The 24,182-nt window shown below is 33.4% G+C and overlaps 1 protein-coding gene across 5 annotated transcripts in view; it reads left to right on the top strand.

The window, feature by feature from the left end:
• anks1b (ankyrin repeat and sterile alpha motif domain containing 1B) overlaps positions 1-24,182 on the top strand; it is a 215,992-nt gene that overhangs the window by 181,916 nt on the left and 9,894 nt on the right. For 4 of the 5 annotated variants that reach the window (XM_056367039.1, XM_056367041.1, XM_056367042.1 and 1 more), the window contains 6 exons: positions 1,142-1,345; positions 3,381-3,506; positions 6,900-6,971; positions 8,932-9,018; positions 11,008-11,145; positions 11,237-11,404. In XM_056367039.1, coding sequence (XP_056223014.1) covers positions 1,142-1,345; positions 3,381-3,506; positions 6,900-6,971; positions 8,932-9,018; positions 11,008-11,145; positions 11,237-11,404 — 795 coding nt within the window. The remainder of the gene's footprint in view (positions 1-1,141; positions 1,346-3,380; positions 3,507-6,899; positions 6,972-8,931; positions 9,019-11,007; positions 11,146-11,236; positions 11,405-24,182) is intronic. The other variant, XM_056367040.1, reaches the window with a different exon arrangement.

Raw genomic sequence — 24,182 nt, 5'->3', positions numbered from 1 at the left:
TCTGCTCATTTCTCTGGGTCCAAACAGCCAATATTGTCCACGGTGTCTCAACATGTCCACCTGAGAATTGGAGTTATGTCCTGAGCCTCAAAATAATCTCTTGTTTTCTAATTGTTCCCGGAGCAAGTGATATTATATTACAATAGAAAGCAGGTGACTCTCTCAGCAGCATTACCCTGGTTAATTTTCTTTCGATCAATCAGTCAGTCACTTCTATTGTGATTAATTGATGAGTCAATAGAATGTTAAAGAATATTACAAGGATTCCACTTCAGAAACCATCAGAAAAAAAAATTATTAATATTATTATAACATATATGAGAAAAGTAGCAACTTCACATTAATATATTCTTTTGATCAGCTGCGATAATTGAATAATGAACAAGTGGTCTTCGCCATGATTTCATTTTCTTTCTTCAAAGAAGTGTCACTGCCTTGTAATTGAAGAAAAGCAAGATTATATTGTATGACTCAAAACAGGGTAAGATGATGTGTTGAGCAGAGGGCTGTGTTTACTCTGTAATACAGTACAAACGTCAGACAGCTGAGTGCATTAGAACAAATGGTTGAATGAACAGCATGTAGCTCAGGATGAGAACTGAGATTCAGCTTCCACAGCCCAGAAAAAATTAAGGAAATCATGAGAGAAAACTTCTTCTATCCAGCACTCTCATATGTAATAAACTGACCGAACTGACTGAAATAATTGACCTTCTAGTATGTAAGACCATTACACCATTAAAACACATGAAAGTCCTAATTCTTTTGGGGATTTTACTCTCTGCTCAGCTTGAAAAACCTGTTAAATGAACAACGTTTTCCACTTTAAGGATCTAGCTTATGCTTTGTCTTAAAGAGACTTAATACTGAGCAGCTGTGCACAAAGACACTCGACCTGCTGAGACCTTCTGGTTACGAGACAGCGTCTTTGCCTTTGATTTTACGAAGCAATTTTAGACACTAGTATACAGCAGCATTGCAACACTGTAACTGAAAAATAAAATGTGACAGTGCACAGTGAATGCAATTGCCCTACTTATTGTACTTGCAGCAGTGACACAGCACATTATGAAATGATGAATGAACCCTCTCTTGCTTCCCTCCACCCCTCCAATCTCACTACCCACCCATTCTTTCCCAGGAGCCCGGCGGGAACCACACTCCTCCCCAGCTCAGCCCATCGGTGGGCCAGGCAGCGTACACGGCAGGGGTCCCGGGCGGATCTCTGGACGTGCAGCACCTCATCATGCAGGCGGACGCCCGGCGCAGGCAGCGCAGCAATGACAACTACTTCGAGGACGTGCCGAGATCCAAGCTGGAACGACAGATGGCTCAAGTCAGCATGGTGAGGAAGGAAGGAGAGGATGGAGGGATGAATGGAGGCAGGAAGGGGGAGAGAGGGATGGACTCAAGGGGAGTATTATGAATGGTCATAGAGATATACACTTGTCTGGATGAGGATAAGTGTAGTGATATAATATATATATATATAACAATAATTTGATTTGACTAACAAGTAGTGTCTGTGTATTCAAAGCCTAATGCAGCTTTTTCCTTAATGCCATAAGGCTTATTGTCTGAAAACTACTAATCACCAACACTGGGTGAAATGTTCCTACATTACAATGAACATCAGCACTGCAGTTTATTTTGATATAATTTAATCATAAATTAAAAATCTCAGTGATTAAATGCTTGTCTCTAATAGATACAAGATGCCAGCCAAATGTGTTTTATCTGACTGGTTGTTGAAAATCCTTTGCTGTTTAAAGGTCGTATAAATGTATTAAAATAAGGTAATAGTACATATATGTCTGAAACTTTGTGCTATAAAATGATAAAATATGCAAACCACACTTCAGTGGGCGAATTGCAACAGTTATTTTTCGATCTTTACAAATGGAATTGGGCATAATCTACGACCTTAAGAAATAAATGTTTATCTCCAGCAGTCTCTCTCTAATGTACACAAGGTGCTTGTCATTGTAGAAAAACAGCATTTTAAATTTCTTTATCAAAGATGTAACACTTCGTAGTTCTGCATAAACAAAACATACTTTTCCAAATAAGCATCTTAACTTTCCAGCCAATTTTATTCTCGTCAAAATGCAAAATGAGAACTTTGACTTCCAATCAACAACAGTACAGTGACTCAGACACAAACACACGTATACACACGTATACACACACACACACACACACACACTTACACATGTGCATGCATCTGAGGCAGCAGCTGTGTTTTTATTCAGTATGATTAGGGTCTTTTTGTGTCTCTGTGTGAATCACAGAACTTGCAGCGTAGATTATCACACACTTACGGCTATCATGCTGAATCTCTTGAGTTTGAGTGCGTCACAGTGTATCCCCTGGTTTCCAGATACAACACTCTGTGGTATCACTGATGAGTCAGCTTTGCCAGAATAAAAGGATAAATGTTAGAGAAGAGAGGAAAGATCTTTAATCTCTTGTTCATTACCCCTCTACTCTGAGTGTCACCACATTTTTATGATTGGTTACCTCACAAACATTTCTCCCTCCAGCTCTTCCCTCACCTTCTGTTGACTCGTTTTCTTTTTTTTCATTACTTTTCTATAACAGAACCCAAGAGAACAAGACACATTTTCTGGCCCTTAAGCAAGCAAAAGAGATAAAAAAAAATTTCAAGCAACTGAAGATTTCCAGCTGAGCCCCTCAGTGCGGTCAAAGTGTGTGGGGGGAAAAACGGGTGTAATATTGTTAAGCTGGTGGAGTTTAGTGTAGATTTGGCCGATGCCTGCTTCTAAAGGCTTATCCTCAAGCTGTTTATGCAACATCAAGCATATGATTGTAACATCTCACCTCCAGTCCCTCACTAACTTTCTGATTGGGGATTACACACACAAGCAATCAGATACAGACATACTCATAAACATGCAGTATTTGGCACAGGTTGTGTGCATACCTCCTCACGAACAAATCATCTGGTTTCATTTACAAAAAAACGAAAGACCATAAAAAAGGCTTAATTGTTATCCACAGACATTTGAGAAGTATGCAGATAGGATTTAGGTATTTCCTTTGTTTAAAAGGTGAAAGCTCACTGGGTGAAAAAGCGGTGAGCAGCAGCAAAGAGTCTTAAACTGAGCTAAAGTATGGGAACATTTAGAAGCCAAGCATAATTCATTCAAGTTTAATTTCCTCTTGGATGTTCTCCGAAGCGTGTCCCTTTGAAGGCATGTTCATGTTCAGTCAAGAGAGCTGTTACATTATGAACTTAAACTCAAGCCAACGAGTCATGTCAACATGGGATACATAGCACAAGCCTTGATGTCGTGTCCCCTCTTGTAATCTTGTGTGATCTAGTTTGTATCCTAACGTGCGATTGGTTGTTGTTTCAGGCAGGCGAGTGGTGCGAGCCAATCACGTTGCGTCCACCAAACGAGGCCACCTCGTCCACTCCGGTGCAGTACTGGCAGCATCATCCCGAGAAGCTCATCTTTCAGTCCTGTGATTATGAAGCCTATGTGAGTTCTTACCACTTCACTCTTATATCGATGCACATTCACAGTTCAAAACTGTGTGTGGCTGCAATGAACAATTCTGTTTGTTACATGTCTGTGCCCAATTAATTACACTTCAACAGTTAATTGATTATCACAATTGTTACCATCATCTTCTGCTGATTGACTTGTCAATGAATCAATTTTAATCATTTCAGCTCTACTTGCACGTTTTTAATACACACTGAAGGTGATAATATGAAAGATCAATGACCCTCAGCTTCACCTTCTCTCAACACTGCACTCAGTTATTCTCAGCACTTTGGTAAATTTAGACCTTTTCCAGTTACATAAAGGATGTTATATATTCACGTTACCACGGATACAGCCTTGCAGCTTTGATTGGTTACATGCTCAGCAGCCAAACTGCAATGATTACTTAGGTAAAACACTGCAGAAAAGCTATTTGAGATGCCATTGGCTCTCAGAAACGCTGAGAGGGAATGTAATTGGTATCTCAGGAATGCACATTCTGAATGGTTTTGAGGCACTTTGATGAAGACATGGAGTGGGTATGAGCCAGATTATTAAGTAAGAGAGAGTAGGAGGAGAGGAAAAAAGAGAGATGGAGAGAGATCGCAATTTCAAGTTTGAACAAATACAACGGAGAGATGAGAAATTCAATTTTCTCCCCTTCAGAAGATTGATAGCAACAGCGTGGACCACTGGGCTTCTGACAGATGTACAACTACGCAGGCAATGTGTTTCAGGTAGATGGGTGGGAACACTCGACGGGTGGGGCACTAAGGGAAAATATGTAGGTGCTTTCAAAGAGCCATTTATGAAAACATCTCTAACATTCACTGTCCCAGGACAACGGGCTCCAGAAAGCTCAGAAAGTGAGATAAATGAGCGGAAGCCACAACAGAGGGAGAGGTAGAACACTCAGTGTGAATATTGGCAAGATGGTCAGTGAATAAGAATAAATTAGATGGATAAGACACTGATGAGAGGGAGAGAGTAAAGAGAGGAGTGTATTGTGTTTGTGTTAATGGAGAGAGGGGGATGGTAATAAGCCAAAAGGACAGAATAAAGGATGTATCAGCACTGTTCTCATTTTCATCTCAGGCTCCAAATAAACAAAACCCTCTCCTCCACTTTCAGCACCACCTCAGATGACATTGTAACTTTATTATGTCAGCTTTACAACTACAGCTTGAAAATATTAGCTGAAGTTATTACAAATCGATCTCCAGTAAAACCGATGCAGTCATTCTAACATAATCATCACACACCACATCATTAACAGCCAATGTTATCTCAACATTGGGATCTAGATCATAGTAATCTAGAAGCTTCTGTTGATACAATACATCCAATATACAAATATTCAAGTCTATTCCTTTGTGACTAGTGCAGATTGTGTTTTCAAAACTATAAAGAATAATGGCTTATACCCCATTAGTCCCTTCATAAAAAGAGGAATCATCTCCTCTATTTTGTGCAAATTTTAGCTCCTTTATAAATTTTTCAACACAGCTCCATTCAATCTCTGATACCATGGAAATTGACATTATAAATTGTCTACAATCTCCTGCTTTGTGTCTCTCTCTATTTCAAACCTGGTCATGAAACACGATACAAACATAATATATGACTGCGTTGAACTGCTTTTTTAGCCATTCTCTCGGCGCCGCTCTGTTTGTGGCTATGTTGGTCTCTCCATTTGTACCTTCGTATTAACTGCATCTAAGACAAGCTGCTCTTGTGTGCAATTGTACTGCAATTCCTAGGATAACTTTCAGTAACCCTACCATAACAGTGATTTAACATTGTCCGCTTGAATCAAGGCTAATACATTAACATGCCCAGACGACCTCTTTGTGATCCACCAAGGACCAGACGCCCTAACTGAGTCACAGTCTGTGCTACATAAAAAGTAATTCATCAAGCAGAGCAATTGGACCAAAAGGTTGTTTTGCCTCTGTAATCAAATGTGAGATAAATCCTGATATTCAATTCTTTGATCCTTCATTTTGCAGTCATGTACTGTAGAGTCGCACAAATGAGATAAAATAAGCTGTAAATATTTCTCTTCTAATTCTCTAAAAGCCTTGTTAGGTCCCACTTAAGGGAATAAGGCCCCTTCCTTAAGCTGGAAGGTCACTGTGAGGTGGTGGATGTCACACCCATTAAGTGCTCTAATGTTGACATAAACATTGTCCCTGTAAAACACTGTCACCATTAGTAGCTTTGTTATTAAATCAGATACTACGTGTGGAGAGTGTCTGACCACAAAGTCATGTCCAGATGGAATAATCTGACAGACTCTGGTGTTCACATCCCCCCAGGAGCCTCTCAAGGTTGATGTAATCACTGCTGTGTTTTCTGTGTGCATTTAATGAAGGCCTGTGTAAGTACCGCTGAATGTAAACACGGTTTTCATAAATTACTCGCAGTATCGGAAATAATGGAGTTGATATTTGTCACAGAGAAGTATACTCCATAATTAATTTTGGAAACTCAAACACACTTACATCTCTAAAAGACAATAAAAACAAAAACACTAAGCCAATGAAAATATTTCAGCTGTATTAAAAAACTGTTTGTATTCAAGCGGTTTCAAAACACATGGTTCTCGTGGTCTTCTAAGGTAAGAGTTTGTATTGTTGTGTTGTTTTATACAGATACAAAGAAGTTGGCAGTATCATGAGTCTGTAGTTCTGGGGGTGTGTTGTGTTGAGCATGAAATTTACATACTCTCCTCCAATCAGCCGGGACCAGACACGCCAACAATGTTGGCAATTTCCACACGTTTCCCGTTTGTTTTGAGTACTATGACGGGTGTTGTCTGTCTGTCTGTCTGTCTGTCTGTCTGTCTGTCTGTCTGTCTGTCTGTCTGTCTGTCTGTCTGTCTGTCTGTCTGTCTGTCTGTCTGTCTGTCTGTCTGTCTGTCTGTCTGTCTGTCCGTCTGTCCGTCTTTGGACAGATTTTGTCAACGTGAAAGCATCAATAGACAGGCAAGAAACAGGCAAGACACTTGGCCACTACAGGTGTGTAGCTGAGACCAAAATGAAAATTCAAAGATGGTTTCTGGAAGTAGTGGGATAGGAAGAAAGGAAGGGGCCATTGGAATCAATGGCTCTCACAGAACTGAATGTTGGTGGGGCATGTTTCTAAGAACACAGGCCCAGCTTTTGTTAAAATTTCAGCATTGATCTTAATCTGCCAAAAAAATCACATCTGAATCAGTTGCCCTTCCATTTCAACCACTTCAACAAACCAATGCTTGCATTCATCAGAGATTGGGAGGTTAATACAGCTGAAAGGTTTTGCACACAGCCATACCCTGACGCTGACATACATCTACATACCCTGTGTATTTACTAAACATGTTTGTTTGTGTCTTCTCCACAGTACCTGGGTTCCATGCTGGTGAAGGAGCTGAGAGGGACCGAGTCCACACAAGATGCTTGTGCCAAAATGAGGGTAAAGCACAGCCTACCAAACTTTACTTCATCTACGTGGACATAATTTCTATTTTATTACAACTTGGGTCTTATTTTTGTAGTTTTGGCTACCTGATAATTGGCGCTATTAATATTTCACTTAGCAGGTTTACTGCGGAAATTTGGCATCTTGTCAATATGGGACCAGTTGATTATGCTTATTCTTATAACATAACGTTTTTAATATGAGCCAAACTCCCTCCAGTGTTTAACCACTCAACATGAGCACATGTGTCAGTGCTTGTGGCTTTATTATATTGGGTTTTTTCAAAAAACCTTACTGGACCTTTAAATCTGGGACAAAGTCTCACAGTCTGAGTGCCCTCACACTCACTAGAACTTAAAGAAATTTAAGATATCATGACTGTGGATTAAGTTGTATTGAGGGATTTATTTTTAATATCCATGCCTGAGTGGCTTGATACCCCACAATCCCCCTTTTACCTTAAATCACCATATCTCTTCCTCTCGCTTTGTGTCACTCCACTCTTCACTCATTCTCTTACTCTCCTTCTCTATTACTCTCTGGCATTATCAGTCTCTTGGTGTCCATGTCTTTTCGTCCTGCTTCCTACTTCATTTCTTCCATATTTTACATTTCCATATTTTAACACTGACTCCCTTTCTCTCCTCTGGCCTTCAGTTCATATCTCTCATTTTAATCCTGTGCTGCTGCAGTGTGAAGACAAATTGTAATATTCATGAGCAGCGTTTTCTGTTTCTCTCCCCTCCGTCTTCATATTTATGTTTCCACATCAGAGGGCATCTTTCTTTCAATCTTTCACATCTCTATGTCCTCAGTCTGACACACATTTTTTTGTGCATCAAGGTTGTAATTAAGTGCAATAAGATGCACATTATGTAATTCTGGCTTTTATTACTGTGTGAACGTACCTTCCGCCTTTACCTGCTTGCTCCTCTTCCTAGCATCTCTCCTTTCATCTCTCGCTCCATCCCTCTGCTCTGGAGGTAGATGTGGATGTTTAAATCCCAACTTCACAGCCTCTAGCTGCCAGTGAAGCCAGGCAACTCTGCCTTTGTCAGCTTTTCAGAACTACCTGATCCTGACAGGGCCGAACTGCAGCAGCAACACACTCTGAGCAGGGAGGAAAGAAAAGAACAAAGAAATGACACAGATAAGGAATGGATAGCAGCGAGTGGATTCAACAGGGGGAGAAAGAAAGGAAAGTGTGATAGAAATATGGAAAGTGAGAGAAGGAGATGACAAGCGAGAAAGTAAGAAAGAAACTCATCTCACATCTATTTCTTTGAATATATTAAAGCCTTTGACAGGTAGAATGACAGATAGGAGGGTGGTGACGCTGACGTCGCTGTAAATCACACGATTCTCCACTGCACCTCACTGTATAATGAGTTCAAATATAGGTAATTGAGACACGTTATAGTGCCAGTATGTAATTAAAAAGAATGAATGGAGATATGCTGTAGGAGCCTGATATGGTTTATAAGATGACATATTTATTGGATTTGTAGCATTGCATTTGATTGGATTTAGAAATTTAATTTAATTTAATCCAGAAGCAGCTGTTTTTTTATGAGGCAACCAACAACCCTTGACCTTTGGAGATGACTTGGTAATCAAGTTATTGTTCAATTTGCTCATTTACCTCGTGCTTCTATTATTCATTCAAGTTCTGTTTATATTTTCATTATTTTTCCTTACATGCTTATAGACCTGAGGCAGCTTTAGAGACATGGATTAAGTCTTGTGCAAAGCTAAAAGGTTATTAAATTCAGCGGATATCTCCGCCGACCAAATCTCATTAATCTGGGACTAATTAAAATTTTCAACAGTCGAGCGTTGAAAGTTCAATACTGCAACTGATTCTTATGTTTTGTAATTTATGTGTGAAATGCCTCAAAGTCACTGCTGCTTCTCTCCTCTTTGTCTCCATGTTTTGTTTTATGTGCACTCCAAGAAGTCGACAGAACAGATGAAGAAAGTGCCGACTATTGTACTCTCGGTATCCTACAAAGGAGTGAAGTTCATCGATGCCACAAATAAGGTAACACTCATGGCTCACTTCCTGTGACGCCTACTAAATAACACATGAAAGGTCAGGCTTTTGAACATGAGCATCAGTGACATTCAGAAGGTCTACCCTGCATCGCAGCACTGATGTCTACTTCGCCCGCAGCCTGACAGACATAAAAGTATATGGTGTAAAAATTAATAAGGTGTGAACGAAGGACAACACAAACAGGCAATAATGAGTATGGAATAAATAAGCTGAATTTGAAGGGAAATCAATAACAGCCTACTACCAGTCCACTAAATCCTTACTGCAGTGTTTAAAAAGTTCATAAACAACTTTCAAGGTCTTAATGTTATAAAAAAGCAATTTCACAGTTTATCATCACCTCATTCCTTCTCCATTGAGAGTGACATTTGTGTGATGGGTGCCCAGTGTGTGTCCGCATGGTCATCTTAGTCAGAAAAAAGTGTTTATTTTTTTATTTCACACAAAGGAATCAATTATTGGACACCTCGCATATAGAGGAGTCGCATATATTCATATCAGGTACTGAGTCGTGTGCTACCTGGAAGACAATAGGATCCTATCCACCTCAGGTCAGTAAAAAGGTGGCACAGTGAGAAACTATTTTAAGATAATTACAAGCCGTCTGCAAAAAGGTAATGTATTTATTTAAGCCTCTGTTATGCACAAAGCACACACACATGCATAATTTACAGATAATACATTTTAAGTTCAGTGCTCTTCCTCAGGCAGCACTACACAGAGCACAGACTCAATTAAGTTGGGCCCAATGCAGTTATGATGGGAGGGTAGAGGTAGGTGCAGCTGGTGACTCTTACCTGTAAAATCATTTCTTGTGTTTTCTATTGGCTCTACATGTTACACAACACAGATATGGGATTAAATGCACCGGTGCTGCCTCTAACTTGGCCATAAGGCGAGCTTTGTCTGGTCAGAGACATGCCCCAGTGCAAAATCTACTTTTCAGTTATTTCCAAATTCTCAGATCCTCCTGTAACTAATGTACCAAAGAGAGAATGATATATGGGAAGAAATAATCATAATGAGGGTAGCAAATCAAGTATAGGTATAAAGCACACTGAAAAGGAAAATCAAAAGGCACAGTGGCTTTACCTGGATTCACCTCTCTGGGACATTTAATGGAAATAGTCACTATTCTCTCTCCTTAGCGTATTTGCTGTCCCAGTGCACAAAGAAATATCGGAAGTGGAATTCACACTCACTTTTTGAAAAACAATCAATAGGCCGATATCTTTTTTATAGAATTAAAGACAAAGATGATACAAAGATGACCCAGTGTGGCTAAAGGGGCATTTTATCTGTTGTATGTTATGTGACTCCTTTTATCTTTCCTGTGGTGAAAGATTACTGATCACTGATCAGAAATCACTGATTTCTGGACCCATATTTTATTGTAAGGTTTTGAATTGTAGTCCTTCAAAGTACCGTTTCCTTTTAAACGCAAAATAATAAAAATGTATTCTGTCCCTTGTTTGCCCTTTTTCAAAAAGTACACTTGGATTTTTTTATTTGTATTACTAAGTTGTTGTCATTGTATTATTATGTATATATGTATGGATAAAGAAGATACAGAAAATCAGGACAGTTGTTATTATGTATCAGGAAAATGTTCCTACTATTTTCTTCATTTAGTTCAAAGCAAATTCCTAATGTTAGACCTCACTAAAGCTTTCTTTTGTAGATTTGATGTTCTATAATTCACAGCATTGAGATGTGCTTTAATTAACTCAACACAAAGTCTGAGTGTTCCTCCGCGATGTTACCACAGGACAAATTCCAACTCAGTGACTCCAGAAAACTGTTGAACCAAAATTGTGCTATGGTGATTATGGCTTTGCGGTGTGTGAAATGAGATGAAGAATAAATCAGATTTGTTTTTCCACAAAGTGGATCAATGGAGATAATCAACAATCTCTCTCTCCACAGCTTTATCTGTCTTCCTCTGTCTTCATTTTCTCTTCCTCTCTCTTGCAGAACATCATAGCAGAGCATGAGATTCGTAACATCTCATGTGCAGCTCAGGATCCAGAGGATCTGTCTACATTTGCATACATCACCAAAGACCTCAAGTCCAGTCACCACTACTGCCACGTTTTCACTGCTTTTGATGTGGTGAGTACTGACACTGCTTCTGCAAATATCATATTCATTAAACTTGTTATATTGCATTCTCATTCCTGTTTACCTTATCTCCTCTTGTCAGAACCTGGCGTATGAGATCATCCTTACACTGGGCCAGGCCTTCGAGGTGGCCTACCAGCTGGCTCTGCAGGCCAGAAAGAGTGGCCACGGGTCGTCCACACTGCCCGAGAGCTTCGACAGCAAGCCCAGCAAACCTGTCCCCAAACCCCGCGTCAACATCCGCAAATCTGTAAGCATCACTGCCCCACAGCTGCACCACAGTTTGAAGGGAAAATCCATCCTAAACTGAAATTCACAGGTGTTTTTGACCGTCTGGATTTGAAGAATTGTGACGGCTTATAGAAGTTCACCTTGTAGAATAGATGATAACATTTTTATGAACATCTACAGCTTGTCGATTTTTCATGATAAACTTTGATGCTCTTCCTAAGACTGATACACATTACAACATTTTAGTAAGGAAGAATAAAAGAATTGTCTTTGTTATGGATTTTCACCTTAACCTCTAATGTCACTGCTCAACTCTCAAAACTTTTGAACTCAAATTTAGCTTTTCTGTATCTGCTTCTAACCAATCCTAACCAGCATTCCATCTGCACTGGAATCTGTCCATAATTTTCATCCCTCTGCTCTGATTCGTCAGTCTTTCATCCCTGCTCCTTTACATTATTTTCAAGTTTGGCTTTAGCTGGGATTATCCTGAAATGCTTGTGTTTTGTATGCGTGTGAGTCTCTGCCCATCAGAGGCTGTGGCAGAGGTGTAGGTGGATATTCTATCTGTTAAGCGTCCTTTCGGTCCTGCTGTCCCTGCAGTCTCTTACACACTGGGCTGATTGATGAGGCCTGTTTGCATAGATCTCCGGGGAGGCGTGCTTGGCCCGCCTCACTCTGATTGTGTGTAAGAAGCTAAAGAATCCTCATGTGGAAGACTCCTGCATACTGCAGACATTTGTGGAAAATCAATTTATTGACAGTTCAGATCCTCATCAAAAATGCTGTAGTATGTAGAAGGGTCACTGATGAGTTTGGTTATGTGTCCGAACAAATACCCAAACAATGCAATGGGTTCATAGAATCTACAGACCAACCTGCTTTTGTTTAAGATAGTGTAAGTGTATTTGTTCTTAGTTCATTAGTAGAGTCCTACTAAGCTGCAATATACAGTTCACTTTTTTGTTTGTTTGGTTAAGAAAATCCAAGGAGATTATGGTGTGAAGCAATGTTTTTGAATTTTAGTGCTAATAGAAGTGTTTCAGGAAAGTTTTATTGTTATCATAATAATACCATTAACAGCAATACTTTTGGCCAAATAATCGTACAATTAATATTTGATACCGGTACATCTTTATCCTTATCTATGACAGCAACACTTCTTCTCTACGCCTTACTAAACTAAATGTATTTCACTATACTATGACCTTTTTTGCCTTACTATATATACGATGATGTATTTTATGACATTTTTATGCAGTATCATAGTGTGTTGTTATACCTTAATGTACTGTGAAGTTTTTTTTTTTTTTTTGTATTTTAGTGTCTTACTATACTATGACATTTGCGTTACGCTACTATGTTTTTAGGCCTTACAATACTGTGACATTTTAATGAATTTTTTTGCCTAACTACACTATGACGTTTTATGCCTTTTTTCTTTTTTTTTTGCCTTACTATACTATGACGTTTTTATGACATTTTTTTCGCCTTACTGTACTATAACGTTTTTATGACATTTTTTTTGCCTTACTATATTATGACGTTTTTGTTCATTTTTTTTTGGCCTTACTATACTATGATGCTTTTATGACTTTTTTTGCCTTACTATCCTATGACGTTTAAATGACTTTTTTTCACCTTACTATACTTTTACGTTTTTATTACTTTTTTTTTGCCTTACTATACTATGATGCTTTTATGACTTTTTTTGCCTTACTATACTATGATGTTTAAATTACTTTTTTTTTTGCCTTACTATACTATGACGTTTAAATTACTTTTTTTGCCTTACTATACTGTGACGTTTTTATGACTTTTTTTCGCCTTACTATACTGTGACATTTTTATGACTTTTTTCGCCTTACTATACTATGACGTTTTTATGACTTTTTTTTTTTTACCTTTTTTTCGCCTTTCTATACTATGTCATTTTTATGACTTTTTCGCCTTACTATACCATGACGTTTTTATGACCATTTTTTTAACCTTTTTTTCGCCTTACTATACTATGACGTTTTTATGACATTTTTTTTGCCTTACTATACTATGACTTTTTTCTTTTATGCCTTACTTTACTATGACGTTTTCATGACTTTTTCTGGCTTACTATACTATGTAGTTTTTATGCCTTACAATACTATGCCGTTTTTATGACTTTTTTCGCCTTACTATACTATGACGTTTTTATGACTTTTTTTTTTGCCTTACTATACTATGACGTTTTTATGACTTTTTTTTGCCTTACTATACTATGACGTTTAAATTACTTTTTTTGCCTTACTATACTATGACGTTTAAATTACTTTTTTTGCCTTACTATACTGTGACGTTTTTATGACTTTTTTTAAAACTTTTTTTTTGCCTTACTATACTATGACTTTTAAATTACTTTTTTTGCCTTACTATACTGTGACATTTTTATGACTTTTTTTCGCCTTACTATACTGTGACATTTTTATGACTTTTTTCGCCTTTCTATACTATGACGTTTTTATGACTTTTTTTTTTTTACCTTTTTTTCGCCTTTCTATACTATGTCATTTTTATGACTTTTTCGCCTTACTATACCATGACGTTTTTATGACCTTTTTTTTAACCTTTTTTTCGCCTTACTATACTATGACGTTTTTATGACTTTTTTTTTGCCTTACTATACTATGACTTTTTTCTTTTATGCCTTACTTTACTATGACGTTTTCATGACTTTTTCTGGCTTACTATACTATGTAGTTTTTATGCCTTACAATACTATGCCGTTTTTATGACTTTTTTCGCCTTACTATACTATGACGTTTTTATGACTTTTTTTTTTTGCCTTACTATACTATGACGTTTTTATGACTTTTTTTTGCCTTACTATACTATGACGTTTAAATTACTTTTTTTTTGCCTTACTATACTATGATGCTTTTATGACTTTTTTTGCCTTACTATACTATGACGTTTAAGTAACTTTTTTTTTTTGCCTTACTATACTATGACGTTTAAATTACTTTATTTGCCTTACTATACTGTGACGTTTTTATGACTTTTTTTTAAACTTTTTTTTTGCCTTACTATCCTATGACGTTTAAATTACTTTTTTTCTTTCTTGCCTTACTATACTATGACGTTTAAATTGCTTTTTTTGCCTTACTATACTGTGACGTTTTTATGACTTTTTTTAAACTTTTTTTTTGCCTTACTATACTATGACTTTTTTAGGACATTTTTTTCGCCTTACTATACTATGACGTTTTTATGACTTTTTTTTTTGCCTTACTATACTGTGACATTTTTATGACTTTTTTTTTTGCCTTACCATACTATGACGTTTTTATGACTTTTTTTGCCTTACTATACTATGACGTTTTTATGACTTTTTTTCGCCTTACTATACTATGACATTTTTATTACTCTTTTTTTTGCCTTACTATACTATGACGTTTTTATGACTTTTTTTCGCCTTACTATACTATGACGTTTAAATTACTTTTTTTGCCTTACTATACTATGACATTTTTATGACTTTTCGCCTTACTATACTGTGACATTTTTATGACTTTTTTTGCCTTACTATGCTATGACGTTTAAATGACTTTTTTTTTTTGCCTTACTATACTATGACGTTTAAATGACTTTTTTTGCCTTACTATACTATGACGTTTAAATTACTTTTTTTGCCTTACTATACTGTGACGTTTTTATGACTTTTTTTAAACTTTTTTTTTGCCTTACTATACTATGACGTTTAAATTACTTTTTTTGCCTTACTATACTGTGACGTTTTTATGACTTTTTTTAAACTTTTTTTTTGCCTTACTATACTATGACTTTTAAATTACTTTTTTTGCCTTACTATACTGTGACATTTTTATGACTTTTTTTCGCCTTACTATACTGTGACATTTTTATGACTTTTTTCGCCTTACTATACTATGACGTTTTTATGACTTTTTTTTTTTTACCTTTTTTTCGCCTTTCTATACTATGTCATTTTTATGACTTTTTCGCCTTACTATACCATGACGTTTTTATGACCTTTTTTTTAACCTTTTTTTTAACCTTTTTTTCGCCTTACTATACTATGACGTTTTTATGACTTTTTTTTTGCCTTACTATACTATGACTTTTTTCTTTTATGCCTTACTTTACTATGACGTTTTCATGACTTTTTCTGGCTTACTATACTATGTAGTTTTTATGCCTTACTATACTATGTAGTTTTTATGCCTTACAATACTATGCCGTTTTTATGACTTTTTTCGCCTTACTATACTATGACGTTTTTATGACTTTTTTTTTTGCCTTACTATACTATGACGTTTTTATGACTTTTTTTTGCCTTACTATACTATGACGTTTAAATTACTTTTTTTTTGCCTTACTATACTATGATGCTTTTATGACTTTTTTTGCCTTACTATACTATGACGTTTAAGTAACTTTTTTTTTTTGCCTTACTATACTATGACGTTTAAATTACTTTATTTGCCTTACTATACTGTGACGTTTTTATGACTTTTTTTAAACTTTTTTTTTGCCTTACTATCCTATGACGTTTAAATGACTTTTTTTGCCTTACTATACTATGACGTTTTTATTACTTTTTTTTTGCCTTACTATACTGTGATGCTTTTATGACTTTTTTTGCCTTACTATACTATGACGTTTAAATTGCTTTTTTTGCCTTACTATACTGTGACGTTTTTATGACTTTTTTTTGACTTTTTATTTTACTTTTTTTTTGCCTTACTATACTATGACGTTTTTATGACTTTTTTATGACTTTTTCGCCTTACTATACTGTGACGTTTTTATGACTTTTTTTAAACTTTTTTTTTGCCTTACTATACTATGACTTTTTTAGGACATATTTTTCGCCTTACTATACTATGACTTTTTTATGACTTTTTTTTTCGCCTTACTATAGTATGACGTTTTTATGACTTTTTTTTTTGCCTTACTATACTGTGACATTTTTATGACTTTTTTTTGCCTTACTATACTATGACGTTTTTATGACTTTTTTTGCCTTACTATACTATGACGTTTTTATGACTTTTTTTCGCCTTACTATACTATGACATTTTTATTACTCTTTTTTTTGCCTTACTATACTATGACGTTTTTATGACTTTTTTTCGCCTTACTATACTATGACGTTTAAATTACTTTTTTTGCCTTACTATACTGTGACGTTTTTATGACTTTTTTTTTTACTTTTTTTTTGCCTTACTATACTATGACTTTTTTAGGACATTTTTTTCGCCTTACTATACTATGACGTTTTTATGACTTGTTTTTTGCCTTACTATACTATGATATTTTTATGACTTTTTCGCCTTACTATACTATGACTTTTTTTGCCTTACTATACTGTGACATTTTTATGACTTTTTTTGCCTTACTATGCTATGACGTTTAAATGACTTTTTTTTTTTTGCCTTACTATACTATGACGTTTAAATGACTTTTTTTGCCTTACTATACTGTGACGTTTTTATTACTTTTTTTAAACTTTTTTTTTGCCTTACTATACTATGACTTTTAAATTACTTTTTTTTTTTACCTTTTTTTCGCCTTACTATACTGTGACATTTTTATGACTTTTTTTCGCCTTACTATACTGTGACATTTTTATGACTTTTTTTAGTCTTACTATACTATGACGTTTTTATGATTTTTTTTTTTTTTTTTTTTTACCTTTTTTTCGCCTTTCTATACTATGTCATTTTTATGACTTTTTCGCCTTACTATACCATGACGTTTTTATGACCTTTTTTTTAACCTTTTTTTCGCCTTACTATACTATGACGTTTTTATGAAATTTTTTTTGCCTTACTATGCTATGACTTTTTTCTTTTATGCCTTACTTTACTATGACGTTTTCATGACTTTTTCTGGCTTACTATACTATGTAGTTTTTATGCCTTACAATACTATGCCGTTTTTATGACTTTTTTCGCCTTACTATACTATGACGTTTTTATGACTTTTTTTTTTGCCTTACTATACTATGACGTTTTTATGACTTTTTTTTGCCTTACTATACTATGACGTTTAAATTACTTTTTTTTTGCCTTACTATACTATGACGTTTAAATTACTTTTTTTTTGCCTTACTATACTATGACGTTTTTATGACTTTTTTTTTTTACCTTTTTTTCGCCTTTCTATACTATGTCATTTTTATGACTTTTTCGCCTTACTATACCATGACGTTTTTATGACCTTTTTTTTAACCTTTTTTTCGCCTTACTATACTATGACGTTTTTATGACATTTTTTTTGCCTTACTATACTATGACTTTTTTCTTTTTCGCCTTACTATACTATGACGTTTTTATGACTTTTTTTTTTGCCTTACTATACTATGACGTTTTTATGACTTTTTTTCGCCTTACTATACTATGACGTTTAAATTACTTTTTTTTTGCCTTACTATACTATGACGTTTAAATTACTTTTTTTTTGCCTTACTATACTATGACGTTTAAATTGCTTTTTTTGCCTTACTATACTGTGACGTTTTTATGACTTTTTTTTAACTTTTTTTTTGCCTTACTATACTATGACTTTTTTAGGACATTTTTTTCGCCTTACTATACTATGATGTTTTTATGACTTTTTTTTTTGCCTTACTATACTGTGACATTTTTATGACTTTTTTTTTGCCTTACTATACTATGACGTTTTTATTACTTTTTTCGCCTTACTATACTATGACGTTTTTATTACTTTTTTTTTGCCTTACTATACTATGATGCTTTTATGACTTTTTTTGCCTTACTATACTATGACGTTTTTATTACTTTTTTTCGCCTTACTATACTATGACGTTTTTATGACTTTTTATTTTACCTTTTTTTCGCCTTACTATACCATGACGTTTTCATGACTTTTTTTTTAACCTTTTTTTTGCCTTACTATACTGTGACATTTTTATGACTTTTTATTTTACCTTTTTTTCGCCTTACTATACCATGACGTTTTTATGACTTTTTTTTAACCTTTTTTTCGCCTACCTATACTATAACGTTTTTATGACATTTTTTTTGCCTTACTATACTATGACTTTTTTCTTTTATGCCTTACTTTACTATTACGTTTTTATGCCTTACTATACTATGACGTTTTCATGACTTTTTTTGCCTTACTATACTATGACGTTTTTATGCCTTACAATAATATGCTGTTTTCATTACTTTTTATGCCTTACCATACTATGACATTTTTATGACTTTTTTCTTTTATGCCTTACTATACTATGATGCTTTTATGTCATTTTTTTGCCTTGCTGCACTATGACGTTTTTATGACTTAGTATAAAATGACATTCTTATAACGTTTTTATGCCTTACTATACTGATATTTTTATGACTTATTATACTATGACGTTTTTATGACTTTTTTTGCCTTACTATACTATGACGTTTTTATGACTTTTTTTGCCTTACTATAATATGACGTTTTTATGACTTTTTCTGCCTTACTATACTATGACGTTTTCATGACTTTTTCTGCCTTACTATACCATGATGTTTTTATGACTTTTTTTTTTTACCCTTTTTCGCCTTACTATACTATGACATTTTTATGACTTTTTTTTTGCCTTACTATACTGTGACATTTTTATGACTTTTTCTGGCTTACTATACTATGACGTTTTTATGACTTTTTATTTTACCTTTTTTTCGCCTTACTATACTATAACGTTTTTATGACTTTTTTTTTGCCTTACTATACTATGACTTTTTTAGGACATTTTTTTCGCCTTACTATACTGACGTTTTTATGACTTTTTTTTTTACCTTTTTTTTTGCCTTACTATACTATAACGTTTTTATGACTTTTTTTTTCCTTACTACACTATGGTGTTTAAATGACTTTTTTTGCCTTACCACACTATGGCGTTTTTATGACTTAGTATAAAATTACGTTTTTATGACTTTTTTCTTTTATGCCTTACTTTACTATTACGTTTTTATGCCTTACTATACTATGACGTTTTTATGACTTATTTTGCCTTACTATACTGATATTTTTATGACTTATTATACTATGACGTTTTTTGCCTTACTATATATGACGTTTTTATGACTTTTTTTTTTTACCTTTTTTTTGCCTTACTATACTATGACGTTTTATGACTGTTTTTTTTACCTTTTTTTCGCCTTACTATACCATGACGTTTTTATGACTTTTTTTTTTTTACCTTTTTTTCGCCTTACTATACTATAACATTTTTATGACATTTTTTTTGCCTTACTATACTATGACTTTTTTAGGACATTTTTTTCGCCTTACTATACTGACGTTTTTATGACTTTTTTTTTTGCCTTACTACACTATAACCTTTTTATGACTTTTTTTTTTGACTTACTATACTATGACGTTTAAATGACTTTTTTTGCCTTACTACACTATGGCGTTTTTATGACTTATGTTCTTAGACCTTACTATACTATGACGTATTTGATGATGTTTTTTTATGCTTTACTATACTGTATGTATTTATGTTTTTTATACTTTTTTACACTGTGGTGTTTTTCATGCCTTACTATACTATGACCCCAAGACTTATGACCCCTAGTTGGACTAGGGGAAATAAAATTATATGATGAATTTGAGGAGACACAAGGTTCAAAATCTCAAAGTTTTATTGCCAACCTGAAACACAATGTCAAGGAGAGGCAAGCCCAAAATAAACAAAATAATTTTACTTAGAAAGGAAAAAAACAAACATGAATCTGAAACTAACTAACCAAAGGTTACAATACTGACCTCCCTGACAATCTCAAAAAACAGGAGAAAGACTGGATTAAAACAAAATGTCAGCTCTCCCCTACAGGCTTCTTGGCTTCTTCTTAGTCTAAAACTTATACAAATTTACCGTACAAATAGTAATGGCGGGCACAAAACATGCATTCACAAATCACACAGGCAGGCAGCATGGTAGAGAGGGGGTGAAAAGCAGCTCCTCAGTCCTTTATGTAGCCCAGGTGACTAATCAGCTGCAGTTCCACCAATAAGAAGGGAGGATCCAGGGGTGAGGCCTGCAGAACCTGAGGAGCACAACAGATTACATCCTTATCCACAACCTACAGCTACATTAACTTATGAGGGGATGTAAAACCTTACTGTACTGTGACGTTTTTATGAGATTTTGAATGTGTTTCTATATTGTGATGTTTTTATGCCTTAGTATACATTGACGTTCTTATAACGTTTTTATGCCTTACTATACTATGACTGTATGACGTTTTTATACCTTACTATACTATGACGTTTTATGACTTATTTTACTATGACGTTTTTATGACTTTTTTCTTTTATGCCTTACTATACTATGACGCTTTTATGTCGTTTTTTGCCTTACTTCACTATGACGTTTTTGACTTTTTTTTTTACTTACTATACTATGACATTTTTATGACTTTTTATTTTTGCCTTACTATACTATGACATTTTTATGACTTTTTTTTTGCCTTACTATATTATGATGTTTTTATTACTATTTTTTTGCCTTACTACACTATGGCGTTTTTATGACTTAGTATATAATGACATTCTTATAACGTTTTCATGCCTTAGTATACTATGACGTTTTTATGACTTTTTTGTTTTATGCCTTACTTTACTATTACGTTTTTATTACTTTTTTTGCCTTACTATACTATGACATTTTTATGACTTTTTTTTTTTTGCCTTACTATACTGTGACATTTTTGACATTTTTTTTGCCTTATTATACTATGACGTTTTTATGACTTTTTCTTTTGCCTTACTATACTATGAGGTTTTATGACTTATTATACTGTGACGTTTTTATGACTTAATATAAAATGACATTCTTATAACGTCTTTATGCCTTACTATACTATGACATTTTTATGCCTTATTATACTATGACATTTTTTTGCCTTATTATACTATGACGTTTTTATGACTTTTTTTTTGCTTTACTATACTATGACGTTTTTATGACTTTTTTTTTTTTGCCTTATTATACTATGACATTTTTTTTGCCTTACTATACTATGACGTTTTTATGACTTTTTCTTTTTGCCTTACTATACTATGACGTTTTTATGACTTTTTTTTTGCCTTACTATACTATGACGTTTTTATGACTTTTTTTTTTTGCCTTATTATACTATGACATTTTTTTTTGCCTTACTATCCTATGACGTTTTATGACTTTTTTTACTTACTATACTGTGATGTTTTTATGACTTTTTTTTGCCTTACTATACTATGACGTTTTTATGACTTTTTTTTTTTGCCTTATTATACTATGACATTTTTTTTGCCTTACTATACTATGACGTTTTATGACTTTTTTTTTTTGCCTTACTATACTATGACGTTTAAATGACTTTTTTTTACTTACTATACTATGACGTTTTTATTACTTTTTCTTTTTGCCTTACTATACTATGACATTTTTATGACTTTTTTTTTTTGCCTTACTATACTATGATGTTTTTGTTACTTTTTTTAGCCTTACTACACTATGGCGTTTTTATGACTTAGTATAAAATGACATTCTTATAACGTTTTCATGCCTTAGTATACCATGACGTTTTTATGACTTTTTTCTTTTATGCCTTACTTTACTGTTACGTTTTTATTACTTTTTTTGCCTTACTATACTATGACATTTTTATGACTTTTTTTTTTGCCTTACTATACTGTGACATTTTTTACTTTTTTTTTGCCTTATTATACTATGATGTTTTTATGACATTGTTTTTTGCCTTATTATACTATGACGTTTTTAATGACTTTTTCTTTTGCCTTACTATACTATGAGGTTTTATGACTTATTATACTGTGACGTTTTTATGACTTAATATAAAATTACATTCTTATAACGTTTTTATGCCTTATTATACTATGACATTTTTTTTGCCTTATTATACTATGACGTTTTTATGACTTTTTTTTTTTGCCTTATTATACTATGACATTTTTTTGCCTTACTATACTATGACGTTTTTATGACTTTTTTTTTGTTTGCCTTACTATACTATGACGTTTAAATGACTTTTTTTTTACTTACTATACTGTGATGTTTTTATGTTTTTTTTTTTTTTGCCTTACTATATTATGATGTTTTTATGACTTTTTTTTATGCCTTACTATACTATGACTTTTTTATGACTTTTTTTTTTTTTGCCTTATTATACTATGACCTTTTTTTTTGCCTTACTATACTGTGACATTTTTATGACTTTTTTTTTTTTTGCCTTACTATATTATGATGTTTTTATGACTTTTTCTTTTTGCCTTACTATACTATGACGTTTTTATGACTTTTTTTTTGCCTTACTATACTATGACGTTTTTATGACTTTTTTTTTTTGCCTTATTATACTATGACATTTTTTTTGCCTTACTATACTATGACGTTTTATGACTTTTTTTTTTTTGCCTTACTATACTATGACGTTTTATGACTTTTTTTTTTTTGCCTTACTATACTATGACGTTTAAATGACTTTTTTTTACTTACTATACTATGACGTTTTTATTACTTTTTCTTTTTGCCTTACTATACTATGACATTTTTATGACTTTTTTTTTTTGCCTTACTATACTATGAGATTTTTTTGCCTTACTATACTATGATGTTTTTGTTACTTTTTTTAGCCTTACTACACTATGGCGTTTTTATGACTTAGTATAAAATGACATTCTTATAACGTTTTCATGCCTTAGTATACCATGACGTTTTTATGACTTTTTTCTTTTATGCCTTACTTTACTGTTACGTTTTTATTACTTTTTTTGCCTTACTATACTATGACATTTTTATGACTTTTTTTTTTGCCTTACTATACTGTGACATTTTTTACTTTTTTTTTTTGCCTTATTATACTATGATGTTTTTATGACATTGTTTTTTGCCTTATTATACTATGACGTTTTTAATGACTTTTTTTTTTGCCTTACTATACTATGATGTTTTTATGACTTATTATACTGTGACGTTTTTATGACTTAATATAAAATTACATTCTTATAACGTTTTTATGACTTTTTTATGACTTTTTTATGACTTTTTTTTTTGCCTTATTATACTATGACGTTTTTATGACTTTTTTTTTTTTGCCTTATTATACTATGACATTTTTTTGCCTTACTATACTATGACGTTTTTATGACTTTTTTATGACTTTTTTTTTGTTTGCCTTACTATACTATGACGTTTAAATGACTTTTTTTTTACTTACTATACTGTGATGTTTTTATGATTTTTTTTTTTTTCTTGCCTTACTATATTATGATGTTTTTATGACTTTTTTTATGACTTTTTTATGACTTTTTTATGACTTTTTTATGACTTTTTTTTTTTTTGCCTTATTATACTATGACTTTTTTATGACTTTTTTTTTTGCCTTACTATACTATGACTTTTTTATGACTTTTTTTTTTTTTGCCTTACTATATTATGATGTTTTTATGACTTTTTTTATGACTTTTTTTTTACTTACTATACTATGACGTTTTTATGACTTTTTTTTTTTGCCTTATTATACTATGACGTTTTTATGACTTTTTTTTTTTTTTGCCTTATTATACTATGACATTTTTTTGCCTTACTATACTATGACGTTTTTATGACATTTTTATGATGTTTTTATGACATTTTTTTGCCTTACTATACTATGACGTTTTTATGACTTTTTTTTTTTTGCCTTATTATACTATGACTTTTTTATGACTTTTTTTTGCCTTACTATACTATGACATTTTTTTTGCCTTACTATACTATGACATTTTTATGATGTTTTTATTACTTTTTC

Source organism: Seriola aureovittata, chromosome 22 (genome assembly GCF_021018895.1).
Source record: "Seriola aureovittata isolate HTS-2021-v1 ecotype China chromosome 22, ASM2101889v1, whole genome shotgun sequence".
NCBI lineage: Eukaryota > Metazoa > Chordata > Actinopteri > Carangiformes > Carangidae > Seriola > Seriola aureovittata.
This window is presented reverse-complemented; position numbering and strand designations above follow the sequence as displayed.